The following is a 17,198-nucleotide window of genomic DNA, read 5'->3' as shown; positions in this document are numbered from 1 at the left end:
AGGAGCACACACATCAAACAGGTGTGCCACACTCATACATTGTCACGCGTTTCTGCACGGCGGTAATTGACAACCCGGCTCCTCAATTTAACTTCCAAGCACAGCGGGCTATGTACAGTAACACTCCACTTGCGCGAGCTCAATCAGCTCACCATGAGTAATCAAACATCCGTGAGTGCCACGAGCAATAAAAACATCTGGTACACTTAAATCAAAGGCTAAAATAATATTCAGTGCTGGCAAGCTTTCACGTGGGTTCTGTGCAGACTTCTAAATCCTGTTTACTCCAATAAAAAAAGGCACTCTGTGTCGCTGAAATGAAATAAATGTCACTTCTGTCCACTGCAACAAAGCCACACGGACCAAAGCGTATGCATGTGTGTATACGTTTGTGTTAATCGGCGAGCTCGGCCAACAAATCCATAGAACAGAGCCATGTAAGATGGCAGATTAGGGGGGGGAATATGAAACGCACTCTGGAGTGAGCGCTAGGCAAGGGCTTTTGTCTTGTTATCTTCGGGAGTGAGTTGACATTATCCCCATGGATAAGGTTTTACCATGCATGGATTACCACATGAGACAAGCTGTGCGCACCCCCAGGAAAATAACATGAGAGGACCTCAGTCGATCCCTGTCTCCATCTCCCTCTCCACTCAGGATCCCGCGTCTCACTATTCATCAATGCCAGGATCAGCACACCTGGGGGCTTCTGACAAAGTGTTTGAAAATAATGGCATCTTCTGTAACTTCACAAGGGGCATTAGTCCATCTTCCGTCCTCCTTTTATTGACTAACGTGGCACAAAAACAATCTATATCTAGATGTTTTATGAATACCAATAACACGCGGTTTACACATAGCACCCTACAGGACATAATAAAGCCGAGACATGCAAACTTTGCAAGTGAAAAGAAACCACCTTTTTGAGCTGTCTCACTGGAGTGTGTGGTATTCCTACAATTTGGGAGCAAAGTGCCAATTTTCTTCATCCTGCTTTTCGACAAGTCACAAATCAACAGTAGAGGATGAGACGGATCATGGACGGAACACAAAACAACACAGGATCTACAGTGTACGCCGGTCCTCAGCCACTTAAAGTTTTATGTACATTCAAAAGTACTTTGGAGTTAGGTCCTAATGCTGCATGGAGCCAGTGTTCTTCAAAAACATGATGCGCTGTGTTGAAATAGCCCATCACTCCGCTTGAATGATAGACGGAAAAGACTGATCAGCAGGATGTTGAGTACTATGACACCCATTTTCCCACCAAAAATAGCATGTGCAAGTAGGTTTATGAACCTATAACCTGCTTTTAAAAAAAGGCGATAGGCTCATTTCCCATTTCACCTTTTCTGATGTGTCCGTTGGTGTGTCCTGTCCGACATCCGGTACCAGAAGCGGGATTGGCAAACGATTCTTGGAATGGCGGAAAGACTAACTATGACGGTTTGAATAAAGTGTAGTTCGATGATCAGCGAGGTAAGATTGCTGTTATACTTTGTACCTTTCTTAAATCATAATACTGTTGATTTTATTTATTATATATTCGCTTCAGTTAATCCTTTTAAAGACAATGTTTCCTAGTAAAGAAATGGGAAAATGTTAGCTTTCCTTAGGAGTCTTAACCACAGCAGGTTTGATGGAGTCCCACATGATGAGTGCACATGCTTTTGTCACAGAAAACAATGATTAGTATTTAACGCTCGTACTGCTTTAAGATTGAAGTGTATTATGGTGAACTCCAGGATTTCAGAGGCATATATGGAAATAAAAAAAAATAAAAAAATCTCAGTTCATAAGAACAATGAAATTGGTTCCTTATCATAATTTCCTTGGGAATCCTTTGCAGGGAGTGATGACAGAGGGTAATATGGAATGATGAATGATACTCTTATCTCTTCCGGTGCACTCCTCAGATAAGAGCTCTCTCTCATTGGCTGCTAGTCATATTGTCAGCAGTGTGAGGTGAATGAAAGAAGCCCACAAAGAAGAGCCGAGAGCAGAGAGAAAGAGGCAAGAGTGAGCCTTAAAATAGAGGATGGGAGGATGAGAAAAGCTAAGTATAGAGGCATGAATAATAGTGGGTGGGAGGCATGAGAGAAAGAGAGAGGTGACCTCCATCTCCACCTCCACCTCCACAAGCCACAACAAGCTTCTCCATCTCTGCCGGGGCGCCGTGGCACATTTCCCGTCACTGGGGGTGGCAGCCGGCCACACATTGCAGTGAATCAATCCGACTGCCGGAAGCCTCCGCAAAATTCCACACTTTGGTGCGGGCTCGTCATGTACCCAGATGCGATGAGAAATCCCGTCCACATGTTCTGCGTGACACGTGTACCTCCGTTTTGGAAGTCGTGACTTCAGGATCTCGACATGTTGCATCAAGCGATATTTGGATACAGGAGGGATTTATGCAAAACCATCTGAGCGACGCGTCACAACCGGGGGCTTATTTTCATGCCGACGGGATGTGTGCATGTTTGAAATTCACATCCTGGCAGACAGTGAATGAGAACATCTCTTTACGAATAGTTAGCGGGGTATCTATTTAAAACAGGAAATGTAATTTAACATAAAACTCAAAAACGTCATATATCGGGCATGTTTTAAAATCTGCACACACACACACAGTGCTTTCCTTTTATAACCCATCATGCAGGTTTTAAAATGTTGCTTTAAAAGGGTACGGGGGCCATAAATATGTTTTTATAATGGTTAATGAAGGCTTTATGGGGATAGGACCATATATCCAACTGAATGGGGAAGAACTCAAACTCTTTAATAGCTAGATCTTGCATGGCATTGCAGTGGAGTTGCACTTGCAGTCGCTTGGACAAAAAATATATAAAAATACTATTAACTACTACTAATCGCATCTCACCAAAACCTGCCTCAAAGTGACACCACCCCTTCAGCAGCTCCACACCTACTCCCATCTCCCACCCCCTTTTTTGTGTTATCCCTTTGCAAATTGATAAAGGAACCCGAGACCCCGCAGGGTCCGTAATTCAATATTGGGATCTAACAGTCTCGGATCAGATATGATGGACTGTAATCCTCTCTGCGCTGCCACAGTCACATGCACTACTATATCTCTGCCCCCTTGAGCTACCAGCAAGTGGCTGTGCACATGAATGAATGAGCGAATGAATGACTGCGACAACGAATGGTGGTTTGGTGTTTTAGAAGCAGGCCAACACTCAGTACCCATTCCTAAAACACCCCAAAAAAAAGCACTGTGGAAGACTTGTGGGTAAGTAGGCATGACAGCATGTGATTAAAATGAGTGAGTGACTACTCCCCCAGCACACACACATCGCCGCCGCCACCACCACTAAACCCTGTCTTTAGATTTGTTCTCTACTCTCCATTTCCTCCAATTTAAAAATATGTAAGCGGGGGAGACATGTTCTGAGACAATAATGATCCCACTGTTTACTTTCAATTAGTATTATTTCTTCCCTAAGGCTGAGAACACCTTTATTTCTCTGTGGACACATCCGTAACCATGAAGACTATTGGAGAGGCTTTTTGCCACATTTATGAAAAGAGATGAGCAAAAAGAAGCCAAATGTAAATCCAATCTAATACTGAGTTTGAAAGTCCACATGTGACTACAGGCCTTTGCTTTTGAAAATATCGTACAGTGAAATCTAGAGAGGCACTGGTCGAAGCTGGCTGGTTGTCAGGAGATCGGTCATGACTGGTGACTCAGATATCTGACTTTTTGCAGGTCAAATGTAGGTGCTGCACGATGGCTTTGTGTCCCACACACACACACACACACACACATCGTCGGTGTAGCTCTTCAGCGTGACTGAAGATGACACCGAGCTCACAATTTGTAACACCTGCAAGTTCAACATAAGCCGTGGGGAGGAACAACATTAAGCATTTGGAAAAACTAGCTGTTTTATTATGAACATATGATTGAATTTCAATTTCCCTTGAAAGAACAGTGTTTGTGTATGCTGGCAAGTATAGCTCTTAGAGAGAAAGAAAATTGGAATCAGCAGGGATCGGAACTGGCAGGTCAGCCTATTAAAAAAAAATTGGAAATCCTATCTCTAGTTAAATCCTTCTGCCATTAGACTGCTGTGCATGTGACATCTCCAGCACTTTATAAAAGGGAAGCTCCATCAATTATTCACACTTCCGGCAACACACATTCCACATGTTTCTCTTCCCATACATTAATATTTCAGCCACTAACCTCCCCTCAACCCCCACCCTGCCTCTTCTTCCCTCTGCCACCTCCCAGTGGACATTTTGTCGACATAAATCACACAGTGATATTAAGAAGCCCTGGGATGGCCTCAGTCAGTGCTTTATAAGCAAACTTCTCCTTCAAAAATCTACGAGTCCCCCGACTGCTGCCTGAGAGTCCGATGTCACTCAAAAGCATTGGATAAACTTCAGGAGATATCTATTGCAGCAGCAGCACGGCGCTTTACTGCTATGCCTGAATGTGCCTGCAGTACGTGGAACGTAATGGACACCTTGTTTGTAATATTAGACGAGAGGTGGCTGTATAATGAATAATTTAAGACTATTAAATTACAAATTCAGATTTGTTGTTGGATCTTGCGTGGGGTTGCTTCGAGTGTAGTAACATTTCGCCAGGGACTTTTGTTTTACGACACCGCCAGCAAGCGCTTTATGCTTCAGATTACAAAAGGTTAAGGTTCAGGTGAGGACCATGTTTGTGAGTAAGGGTTCGTAGTTCAACCGAAGCAGGCAGGATGTGTACACAACCTGAGGGTTGCCGGAGGCGCTCAACTCAAGGATCCGACGTGGTGGCACGCAACAACACTCCAGAGCCACAACCCTGGATGTGACGCAGCGGGCTCCGTACCGGACCGCTAAGCCAACGTGACACATTTTGCTAGCAGCTTGACCCCTGTGTAGTACGTAGCGTATTAGCATATTGCTCATGTTTATCCGTCACTGATTGCTTGTTCCACTCTACCTACTGAATGATAAGTAGTGGACAAAGAGCAGAGGCTACTACAGCACCGCTTCTCTTGTTGCACAATGATCATGATTGTTCTCACTCTCAATGAATCGATTATTTTACATAAATGAATACCCAGTATAACGACCCAGAACCCAATGACATTGTAATATTGCTTGTTTTCTGACAAATAAACACATTAAATCCTCATATTTGCGAGGGTGGAACTAGAGAGCGATCCCCCCCAATGTGTGCGAAAAAATGAGAGAAAAGATGAATAGTTTTTGAAAAAGGATCCATTCAGCCCTTCTCACCAAAAGTTAGTGTGGTGAAGCTTTCTTTGTTATATCCGTGTAAAACCTATATACGCCGTGTAATATAACCTAACACACATAACTGCTTTACATGACCCGCGGATTCGGTTCTGTCCAAGACACATCGCAGACACATTGTGGTGACAGGATTGAAATTAAAGACTTGAACATTCAAATATGGATAATAGCTCGAGGGCAAACTGTGTAAAAAAAAAGAGAGAGATAATAATAGAACTGGTAGAATGGTGGTCTTAGATAAGCAAAATGTCTGGCGAAGCCTCATTCGCTCAACTGTGAGGAGTGTATGCCTTTACCTTGCAGCTGCATCCTTACTTCTGGAGCATGCTCTCATGGTTTTTGACAGTCTTTGCCCCGACAAATTCATTTTTTTTTTCCTCTTTTGTATCCAACACGCCCTATTTCTGTCCTTCTGCTCTCTCTCTCTCTCTCTCTCTCTCAGAGCCCTCCTCACTCGCGGCTCTCTCCCTCCCTCTTCCTTATTGATTCAATGAGGTTCAGTGGGTAGAGCACGGCACTAGCAATAGAAAGGGCGCGGGATCAATTCCCACAAAATTTCAAGCATTCGCCGGGCTGTCACTCTGCGATAATTTGACTGCAGGCTAGCCCCACTGAAAACACTGATGTATTCTGCCTTGTAATTGGTGCTCATCAGTGTCAAGTGTCTCTGCTAGCTATACGTTCAGGGCCAACATTGCAGAATGCTGCAGAGTTCCATTAATTTGCACACATACATCTGTTTTTTGAAAGAAACGTTTGATGTTTGAAAAGGCGCTATAGAAGGTGCTATAGAAACACTAATGGTAGCCGGTTGGTTCACAATGTCAGATGAATCACATGTGCAGTAGCAGCAATGCAAATATGAATAGTTTATATTACTGGGATCATAAAGTTCATGCAAGCACTCCTCTGAAATAATCCCCCCATTCATATTAAATAAGCGAGCTTCTTTAAAGCAACTTAAATGACATTTTGATGTACAGTGGCCATAGTTGTGTCAGACAGGTATTTCCTAAGAGCAAAACCCTTTTCATTCAGCCGCACCATTATTACTCAGTGTGTTAACATCACATTGAGGCATTGAGCTGCTCTTCCAAGTCAAGTAAGTCACATGCTGAGACCAAGAAGGAGAAAAAAGAAAAAAAACAGTGTGGGTTCAAATGCTCTTTAATAACTGAGCGCCTGAAATGATAAAAGCTGCTTTCCAACTAGAAAGATATTTGTAAATCGGTGCAGCTGCACCCACACACACACACACACACACACACACACACACACACACACACACACACACACACACACACACACTGTGCAGAAGCAGCCCTGCTTGGGCCAGCCTCAACGAACAAGCAGCCCTGTCTCAGGAGAGACAGAGGGGCCTCAGAGGCAGGCTGGCAAATCGGAGCCTGACCTCCCTGGAGAGAGAGTGAAGAGGCAAACTGGATTTATATCTTTGTTTTTAATCCCCCCTTACAAGCTCCACTGGTCCTACAGTAGTGTTTTGTGCAGGCGTAATGTATAGTCAGAACCAACAACAAAGTAAAAACAACAACAACAAAAAACAGAGGCTTGCGTGTCAGGACAAACATCCGTTTTTGTTCTTTTTCTCGACGACATCTGTGTCTGTCTCCTGTGTTTTCCCAGCTGAAAATACAAACTGGCACGACATATTATGTGACTGGCTTTTGACTCCATAGCTGTATGATGCTAGCCTGTTATTCAGAATAAAACTCCATCTCGTTGCCGGCCCGGTATTCAGTTTGACATTTTGCCTCTTGTTCAGCTGTTTTCTGTTTTGGGAGAGAGTTTATTGTTGCCCTGACCAATCGTTGCAAATATCCATCCGTTTGACATGATTATCACAGAATCTGCATTAGCAGTGGCTAAGAAGTCAGCTGTACCACGCTGGTCAAAGTCACTCATCTTCATTGACTATACGGGGAAAACTCTGGTGGTACTGGTACATCTACCATCCATTTTCTTAATCGCCAAAGGATCCGACTGATAAATTAAACCCATGGGGATAACAACAACACTTTTTCATCTGTTCCTTCCCCTTGTTTTAAGTCTGAAATGCACAGATGTTCCGGTTTAATGGCTGTTGTTTCAGTAAGTTGATTTACAGAAGCCTTGATAGCTATGTCTGGCTCTCACACAAATGACAAAATCCCACAAAGTCCAACGTATTAAGGCACTGGCTCACTTGATTGTTTCCCCAAATGGGGTGAAGCAGCCATTGATTCCTTTGAAGCGCAACGCCAGACCTTTGAATCGCTGGTGAATCGCAACTCTTCGGATCTAGGCTAGCGAGATGTGCTTGGAATTTCAACCACACTTCACTAAGGAAGGAGTTCTCACAAGTGGGAAGAGAGTGGAATTGGGCCCTCAGCCAATTCGGCGACCATGGTTTCCCCAACAGGCATCCATTGTGCACTGCTCCATTCACCTGCTATTTCCCTTCTTATGAGCCTATGGGGCTCGTATGTAGTGAGTGGAGTCAGATACATAATGGCCTCCGATACTGCAAAAGGAAATGATAGATTCTTAAGTATGGGTCCGGGCACACGCGTGCTCCATGCTCGTCTTTGTGTTCACAAGTGTGCCAGTTTTTTCCACTCATGAATGGGAGCTGAGGAGCTAAAGTATGAAGGGAGATAGAAAGCGCAAAAGCAAAGCAAAAATAGATAGGGGGGGGGATACAATGACATTCTGAGTGCGAACAATAACCATGGGGGAAAGAGGGAGAGTGAGGGAGAAAGGGACAAAAGGAAAAGGCAAATTATCCCCAACGGACAGAGCACCAAACAGCAGGAGCAGTAGAAATGAGTCGTAGGAAAAAAATCATATTCCTGCCTCCTATACGCAGATTATGTGAAACCAGAGACCATACAGTATGACTGCAAAAGAGCATCATTTAACATTAAATATGAGCTCACATGACTGTGAGTAAATGCACCTGAAAGCATGTTTTACACAGCGTTACATCATCAGCCTAGACTTTTCTCTGCATCCTTAAATACACTGCATTGCTTTAGAAGAAGCTGCATTCTTGAAAGGCCAGTGTTTGACGTTTGAGGATACCGTGGTCATGTTTGCATATAATACAGCGCATGAATGCTGTACACGAGGGTTGTGTGAAAGAATATGAATGGCACAGGGGCGTATGAGAATTGAAGTAATTTGCAGTAAAGAGAATGCTTCAATATTTTAACCCATAGAAACGATGTCAATATGAGGCACAGGGAAGAATAAAATAGCAACGAGAAAGCCATTTAACACAAAGCGTAGCCTTGGGAGGATACGCAGCGACAAGGGTAGAGGTCCACTCTGAACACTAACCATTAAATTCCAGCCGCGTTGCCGAACGTTTACTGTTGTCTGAGCCGGTTTAATTAAAATCGTTCACAAATACTGGAAGTGATGACAGTTTATGATCATGTAAACTATATAAATCAATGGATTTACAGCTGCGGATTAGCACAGTTGTCCTAAAACATTTAAGACATCTAAAAATGGGTGAATGTGGCAAATTCAACTTCAACTACAGGCACAGGTTCAAGTCTGCTGATGTCTTCTTAGGGAAGAGGTAACTTCTTAAACCTGATTATTTCTACCACAGATGTCTATTAATACATCGAGTAATCAGCCTGCAGTCTTTGATGACAGCGATTCAATTATGCACAGATTTGAGTAAGAACTACAGTCATTTTTCAACATCATAATGTATTGAAATGCCAATTGAAAAAATCACTTTATCATGATAGGCCGAGTGAGTTACTTCCCACTTGACATTCCCTATTTGTTTGCATATTGTTTTTAAAATAAATATCAGATTTTTTTAATGCTATAAGGTTGATGAACATTTTTAATGGATCGTTAAAGGTGTATAATAATATATTGTCTCTCGACAGCTCTCAACTTTGATGTTATGATCTAAATGTTGGCCATAACTTTCTAGTGTGGTACCTAGCTATTAAAGTAACACTATTCATTGCTTTGAAGATACTCAAAGGCGTTCTTTTAGGAGCAGACAGGATATATTTCTACAAATATATATTTTTTATGAAGGTTTTTGACCTAATCAATTATTACTTTTACAATTCTCAAGAAAGGGGATGAGAGTTTATAGCTTAAGGCTTGCATTTTTAAGATCTGGTTTACCTTTGGTAACATCGAGCATGCTAAAATATCGGGTTGAACAGCGTGGATAGCTGAGATGTGTTTTGGTGCCTGTAGAGTTCCACCTGTTGCCTTAAACATATTCACTCAACGCCGGGAGAGAGATTCTACAGGTTGGACTAACTCGGCATGATGTCAAGATTTAGGCTCGGGACTTATCAAGGACACCAGCCTCTGATGAAAAGTACTTAAATATGTGAAAGCTTTTATTAACTTCACTTAGCATGCTTTAGCTTTTGAAGGCAGTGTCCTTTAACAGTATACAGTACCAACAGATGGGGGCTGCCCGGTTTGGCAGCTTTCAGCTGTTTGGCAGCTCTTTGCCAAGTGACGTAATTGAATCTGGAGCAGTGGATTATGCTGTAGGAGGAGTCTGAGGACTGTCTACTGGCACGTATATACTTCTGTCACCAGTGGAGTGCATCGTTGGTCGATGGATTCAAGTCGACCACAGCCTATGTTCTCGTTAAACAGGGAAAATTATTATATTTTCTTTAAAGCTGTTCAACCACAACCAGAGTAAATGCCATTTAACATCCAATGTTCACTTAGCTAAACTGGAGATATTTGCCCTGAGGTAGAGAAGAACAAAATGATGCCACTTGATCACTGTTTGCCTGTGGAATCGATGCCATTGACGCTTTCCAACTGATAAATGACAGGATATTATTTAGTCAACCGGAACTGCCGTCCAAACATATGATCCACACCATAAATGTAGAGAAATAAAGGTTTCAGATTTCATGCTAGCTCTTTGTCATTGCTCTCTAGAGCACTTTGCTGAAAGAGAGAAAAACCAGGAGACTGACAATTGCATAATTGCCTCCCATGGTAAATCCACTCAGCTCATATTGTTACCATTACATTTTGATCACAGCACTCGTTTCCTCCAGGATCCTTTATGCTGGTGTAACTACATGAGGCTGTAGTGAATCACATAGCAAAAGATAGACAATCATAAACCAAAACTCAGCTTTCGAAATCAAAGCTGCCCATTAATGTTGCAACAGGATTTTTTTTTAAATACAGCGCCTGGAGTTTGAGGATAAAAATTCGACGTAGTCATCCATAGGCAGTACTCATGATTACACTCCCATTTGGCCCCACCCACATCTGAAAGCTTGTGATGTTAAAAACATGTCTCTTGTGGAATGAATAATCAGAGAGCCTTCTTTCTTTACACAATGCTAAATATGCGAAAAATGCAAAGCTCCCCTGCGTTACACCCTATATCTTCTTCAAGCAATTCCCTCACTTAGCCCGCTGCATCTGCCATCACTCTCTACTGAGCTCTCCATTCTTCATCCCCCTGCTTTATTATGCTTCCTGCATTCTCTCCCTTCCTTCGCCGTCCTCTTCTACCCCGTCGCTTGTCAAAGCATTTCTCCCCTTTTTCTCCATTACCGACCTCATCTCTATCCACTTGTCCTTTGCAACCTTATTCTCATCCCTACATCCATCTACTTTCCCCTTTGAGCCTTATCTATCTCTCTCTCTCTCCATCTCTCTCTCTCTCTCTCCCTCTCAGTGTACCCCTGCAGTGTGAAAGCGGTACCTGCGACACTCCGCTGCCAGTATCCACTGATCTAAATGAGATGTGTGGCCTTGCTGTATCTGATTCCTCTAGACAGGAGGTGAGAGCTAACCTTTCTCCCACTTCAACACCTCACCAGCTTCCGTTATTTGTTTTCATAACACAAATATGTTGTCCTTGGTCGCAGCACACATCAGGAGGCGCTCACGTCCGGACTAAAGCAGACAAAACAAAAATGAATTCTACAAGATGGGGCCCTGTACTTAAACCAGTGTGTTGAACCCCCCTTAAGATTCATATCAGATTAATGCACAAATGAAAGATAAAGACGAGAGGGGCGAGAATACTGAGAATATCCCCTGATATCTGTCTGTGCTAATGAATACGATTAATGTTAAGCTGCCCGAGTATCCGCTTTCCATGTGGATATAAAAGGAAACGCTGTATATTCTCAGACCATGAGTCATATCAAAGCATATTTGACAAAAAGTTTTTTTTTTTATGCAGTCACAACTGTGGCAAGTATAATGACATACCATTATTATTACTGTAAATGGCCAGGAAAGAGCTCTTGTGGAATACTCAACTCAAGTTCCATACATAACCTCGCACAACAGCACTCCCTCACAGATCTCCATGAACCCCAAACAAGTGAACTCACGTGTTCGGAAGCGGTGGTGTGGGCGTGTGGCCGGGCCCTTGCCCTGGCGCCCGTGATTCCAGCGCGACGTGGGCTTCACTGGAGCTCCCGGCTGGGAGGTGGTCGGCTGTGCCTTGGCGGTGGTCTTCACGGTAGCTGTGGTTGTGGTGGATGCTGTGGTGGTGACGGTGGCAGATGTCTGCCCTGGCTTTGAGTTGACGGCACCGTTACGTCCATTGCCAGTGCTGCTTCCTTTTCTGACTGTGCTGCGAGGGGTGACCTCCTTACCACTGAGTGGCGGGGTGAGTCGGGTGGCGCGAGTAGTGGAGGTGGTGACCGCTGTCCCACTAACGCGGGTGCCAATGCGGTTGTGAAGGTGAGGGGCGTGACTGCCATCCCCGTTGGCAGTGCTGCCATTGGCTGAGTGGTTTGCCGGTGGCCCCGATCGAGTTCTTGGCACTGGGGCCGTACCATCTGCAGCTAGCGGCGTGGTGGTCGACACCATCGCAGTGGTGGAGGCAGCTGAAGTAGTGGTGGCTGTGGAAATGTCGGGCCCCTTGGGCATGGCACTGGGTTTGGAGAGAAATATAGGGTCCTGTCCAATGCTACCTTTGGGATCCACCAGATCAGTGGGAACATAGTCTTGGACTGATCCCACAACAATCCATTTCAGCAGCATGAGACTGAGTCCCAGTCCCACAAAGCCCATTACCAGGGGCACGGCACACAGCCAGGTCTGCTGGCGAGGCCACACAGCACAGGGGCCGCAGCGGAGGGGGCCCGGGGCTCTGGGAGATGCCTGTTCAGCCCCTGGCTCCTCCAGCGTCATGGCTGCTAGACTGCTCGTACCGGAACGCTCACTCATCCTGCCGGAGGTTTTTTTTCGTCTCTTGGGGGTGTTCAGGAGGTCAAACAGGTGGCCAGATGATACAAGGGCATATACGAGGAAGGGGGATGTGGTGCAGAAGAAATTATGGGCATCTTAAGTACGTACCCACACAATACCAAGCCTAAATATATCTACATGCACAAACATGAAACAAATACTAATGCAGACAGACACTCACATTCACCCTCTGTTATCAAAGGCTGGCACAGCACTCAAACGCATACACAAGCGATATAACCTACACTCCCTCTGGCGGACAACAAACCAAACAAACACACACACACACACATACACACACAAATGTGCACAAGAATATACACACTTCCACACCAGCACGCGGGTTATGGACAGGTGAGAGAGCGAAGCAAGGGATGGGAAGGGGGGAGGGGGGGCACCTCGCTGTAGTTCAGCGTTAACGAAGCGACGATAAATCCCAGGATGTTTCACCCCCTTGTTAAAAAAAGCCGACGTAAAAAGAACGGAGAAGGATATCGATCCGCTTCGGGCTGGCGCTGTAAATCCATGTGCGTGTGTGCGCGCGTAGATCAACAACCGAGGCTACGGCAGCACCCCTCTCCACTCTCAGCTGCTTGATTATCGGCCGCATAAGCTCCTTCAAAAATACAAACCACTTATTGTTCCTTTATTCTCGTGGGTTTCAAGTTAATTCGACCTCTTCTACATCACATTAAAAAGCTTCCCTTTTTTTCTCCCCTCTTGCAGGTGTCTCTGTCGGCTACTTCAAGTTTGCCTCTAATAGCTCTCCATGCCCGGCCACCCTTTGGTCGTTCCAGCTGTCGGTAATCCAGTGTATGGGAGGGGAGCCCGGTGAAAGCCACCCAAACTGAAAACCAGGCTAGGGAGATGGGATCTTGATGTGATCAGCCAATGAGATGGGGTGGTGCTGGCGGTGCCCGGGGTAGCGGGCTTAAATCCAACGGATCCGGGTCCAATCCCTATACGCCGACCGCTCAGATTTTCCCAAAGTGACAGCCTGGTGTCTCTGTCTGTCTAGATCCGGCGAGGGGGGGAGGAAATGAAGCCGCTACGATTCGTTTACCTCCGCTGCATTCCCACAGTGGTGCAAGCAGCAGAAAAAGGAGATGGAGAGAAGAGAGGATGGAGGGAGAGAGGAAGGGAGGGGGCTGCTGCTCTGAAAAAATGATGCGGCGGCTGTTCTTGGAGGCTGCAGACTAGGGAGAGACAGAGAGGGAGAGAGAGAGAGGGTGGAGGGGAGGGGTGGAGTGGGGGTTGCTCAATCCGCGGTGAGTGATGTGGGTTTCACGGCTCCTATCCCATCCGGCGCTCTCGCACCGCCGTCCTCAATACTCCAAAGTAACGACTAGTGACTGGCCCATCTGTCCCCCCCCCCAACCCCACCCCCAGACTCCACGGGTGCAAGTGTGCGCTGACTCCCTCATCGGCACACAAAGAAAGGAAAGAAAGGAAATTCTGCTCGGTAAAATAGATAGGTGGTGGAAAAAACAAGAGAGGGAGCCTAGATGCGTGTTGGCTAAGCTCTGCAGCAGATGCAGATAGAAGGCAGAGGGAGGAGGCGGCAGCAACAGCAGCAGCGCGCCTAACACACACACACACACAGATGTGCGCGCGGCGTGGAGAGGAGAGGCGCTGCCATAGACACACCCCAGGGAGCGGTGAGAGGGAGGGAGGGAGAGGATGAGAGGAGGAGGGAGGAGGAGGGAGGAGGAGGGAGGCGCCACCCCAATGTCTTCCACCAGTGGCACACAAGAGCAAACAAACCAAACACCTGGCTCTATAATTTATGGGCGAGTTAGAGCACTACTTCAATTTGATACTCCTGTGGGCAGTAGATGAATCCTTTATTTTACAGTTCACAAGGGACACTAGTGCTTTGGGCGCACAGCCAACAAGGTTTTATGGGCAGTATGGCTTTACTGGTAGTGGAATATGAGCAAAAACACACTGGAATCAAGGCTCCTTTAATTGGACAAGGTTGGCTATTCGTTTCTATTCAAAACAAGCCTGCGACATATTGGAGCCATGCATGGATAACAGAGTTTAAGGGAACACATCGGTGCAATGAAATCTGCAGCAAATAGTGTATACATATTTTAGATACTAATCAATCTAATATCTTCTATATCCATGTAATGTTACAGTTTTGTGCATTAAAAAACCCTGAAATAGTAGTAACATTCCCTACTCGCAGCCCCTTTTTGTACACATTGTCATCATGGGAGACACATATGCCGGCGTTTTAACAGCGTGCCTTCCCAGTTTTCCTTGATTCTACTACTAATACGAATCCTTAAAGAAGCTATTTTTAAACGTGTTGCAGTTGTTAAATGCCTAATCACACATTTAGGTGTCATTAGTGTCACCAACTTTCACAAAGTGCCCCCAAACGCAGCGTCTGTAGCTGCTCGTTGAAGAACACCCAGAAGTTCACTCTCGTTTCTCAGTCGTTGTTGCTACGAGATAAGGTGGGGTTGTGGCGTTGTTTCATGCTGCCTCTTTTGAAAACAAATCAAACTGAGTAATCTACGAGTTCAAGAAAAATAATTAATCGCTGAATGAGTGGGTGGCTATGTGCTTTGATAACAAGGCTTAAATACTGGTGCGTGTATGAATGAGGCTGAAAGAAAGTGTGTGTGTGAAGAAAGAGGGAAGTTAATTGGTATATTTTTTCACGCAACTTCCTTAAGCATCTGCAATACAGGTCAAGATCAGAAACGTTGCCATTATCGCAACAAAATCCCAAATATCATTAATTTCTATCGGAATCTGCTTATGGCTAAAAAAAGGGCCATTTCAAACTACTCACACACCCCAAATGACTCCAAAACAAGGCCAATTTGAATGCAGTGTTTTCACAATTCACAATTTGCACCGCCCCAAGGTCATCTATCCCAATTGATTTCCATAAATAATAGAACATCATTGACACAACTGTGACATCTCCTTGCTTATTCATATTTCTGTATAGATCCCATTGTTCATTAGGGCCTGCTAATGCGTCTGATGAGTCTGGCTGCATTGTCTACTGCTTAAGGAGTAAAGGTATTGTCCCGCTCTGAAGATACGTTTATACTTGGCAGGCTGTTGACAGTCGTTCCCTCTCAGGATTTCACTGTGCTGTTTTTACCCCTCACAAGCATTTGAAGATTCTCAGGGAGAAAAAAAAAAAACATATCTGAAGACTCATTAAAATATTGATTTCAAGTGTGTATCATTCTGTCTTTTTGAATAAGGGGATAGAGTGAAACATTTATATGAGATTTGCTCAAGAATATAAATGCTTTACCAAATAAAGAGCTTTTTTCATTGTTTTATTATGTCTCTCATAAAAATAAACACATGTAGAACAGCTTATCTTAAATATTTATCAAACAGTGGCATCCATCCAATTTTGAAATACAAAATATAAAACATTGACTATAAGAGCTATAGTTAGTAACTTTAATAAAAAATACTTTTTCTCATATTTGCTTTGCACTGTTTAGCTGTAAAATGAGATGCTAGCATAAACCTTCTGATTTTACAGCTAAACAACACACTAAAATATCTTTCTGAAAATATTTGAGGTGAGAAACAGGCCATGCAGTACCACAATCTTGATTGCTTTTCTTAGGCGGCGTGGAATCTTCCAAATGCCACGAGAAGCGGTAAAAGGAGGCAGAGGAAGCTGATGTTCTCAGAGATTATTTGTCTCGTGTATTTCTGACAGGACGGTGACAGTTTGGGAAAATGAGTTGTGAGCGAGAGAGGTGTACAGCCAACAAGCTATTGATGATATACTCTATAATTCGATATAATACTATGGTCTATGACTGAGTCAGGTGCCCGTAAAGCTCCATATTCCTGAGTGGGGGACCAGGGATTTCACCTCAGCTTCCTGGAGGAAGCCATTAAGGATGCTGCTCTTGATGAATGCCCATTGGTGTCGGTTAAAGTTCATCTCTTTGCTATCTCACTTATCCTGAGCCTGGAGGGCTGTCACAAGAAGGACGTATCATTTCATCTGGTCTATTCCCCTGGGTCACTCGGAGTCTCCTGGTCTGGGGATATTTATGCCTTTATGGACCGTTGGGCAGCTGCAGGAGTGTCCATTGTGTCAGTTATCCTGTCGATGTCCAGGAGGCCTCCTATGGTCTATCTTCCACACCAAGGCTGTAAGCTAGACCAGTCAGCCTCCAGTGCATGAGGTTTAAAACATCGGCATGAAGACGTTTAGCCTGTGCTTCTGTTGCTCACCTACCTCACGCTGTGGGCATAAACGAACCCGACATCCATCATTGTATTGATTATTCCCTTCGTCCATAATATTAACTAAGAATTACCCCGTCGCGGTTGTATGCCTCCGCCAAGCAGTTCACACCAGTGACCCAAGAAGCCACTACTTGAGAATTGCATCCTATTGGAGTTGTGTGAAATTGTCATAATTAGCAATTGTACATATTATAAATATTAATATAGTTCATGCTTGAATGATCTTGCCCTTTGACCGCAAAATTGTAATCAGCTCATCATTGATTCAAGGGGGACGTTTGCACTGGATGTCATGATATTCCCTCAAGGTGGTCCTGAAATATCGCACAAATGTGAAATGACCTTTGGCTCCCCAAATTTCAGTTCATTACTACAAAATTTTGAGAAATCAATCAAGAAATAACGTTCATGAGAATGGG

General features: G+C 44.4%; 1 protein-coding gene across 1 annotated transcript in view; it reads right to left on the bottom strand.

Annotated features, from left to right (window-relative positions):
• nrg3b (neuregulin 3b) overlaps positions 1-13,749 on the bottom strand; it is a 158,911-nt gene extending 145,162 nt beyond the window's left edge. The window contains exon 1 of the mRNA XM_084002049.1: positions 11,661-13,749. Coding sequence (XP_083858175.1) covers positions 11,661-12,504 — 844 coding nt within the window. The 5' untranslated portion in view covers positions 12,505-13,749. The remainder of the gene's footprint in view (positions 1-11,660) is intronic.
• Between the last annotated feature and the right edge of the window lie 3,449 nt (positions 13,750-17,198).

This window comes from Eutrigla gurnardus, assembly GCF_963514095.1.
Source record: "Eutrigla gurnardus genome assembly, chromosome: 22".
NCBI classification, from domain to species: domain Eukaryota; kingdom Metazoa; phylum Chordata; class Actinopteri; order Perciformes; family Triglidae; genus Eutrigla; species Eutrigla gurnardus.
Note: the sequence above shows the minus strand (reverse complement) of the source record. Positions and strands in the feature narration are given on the sequence as shown.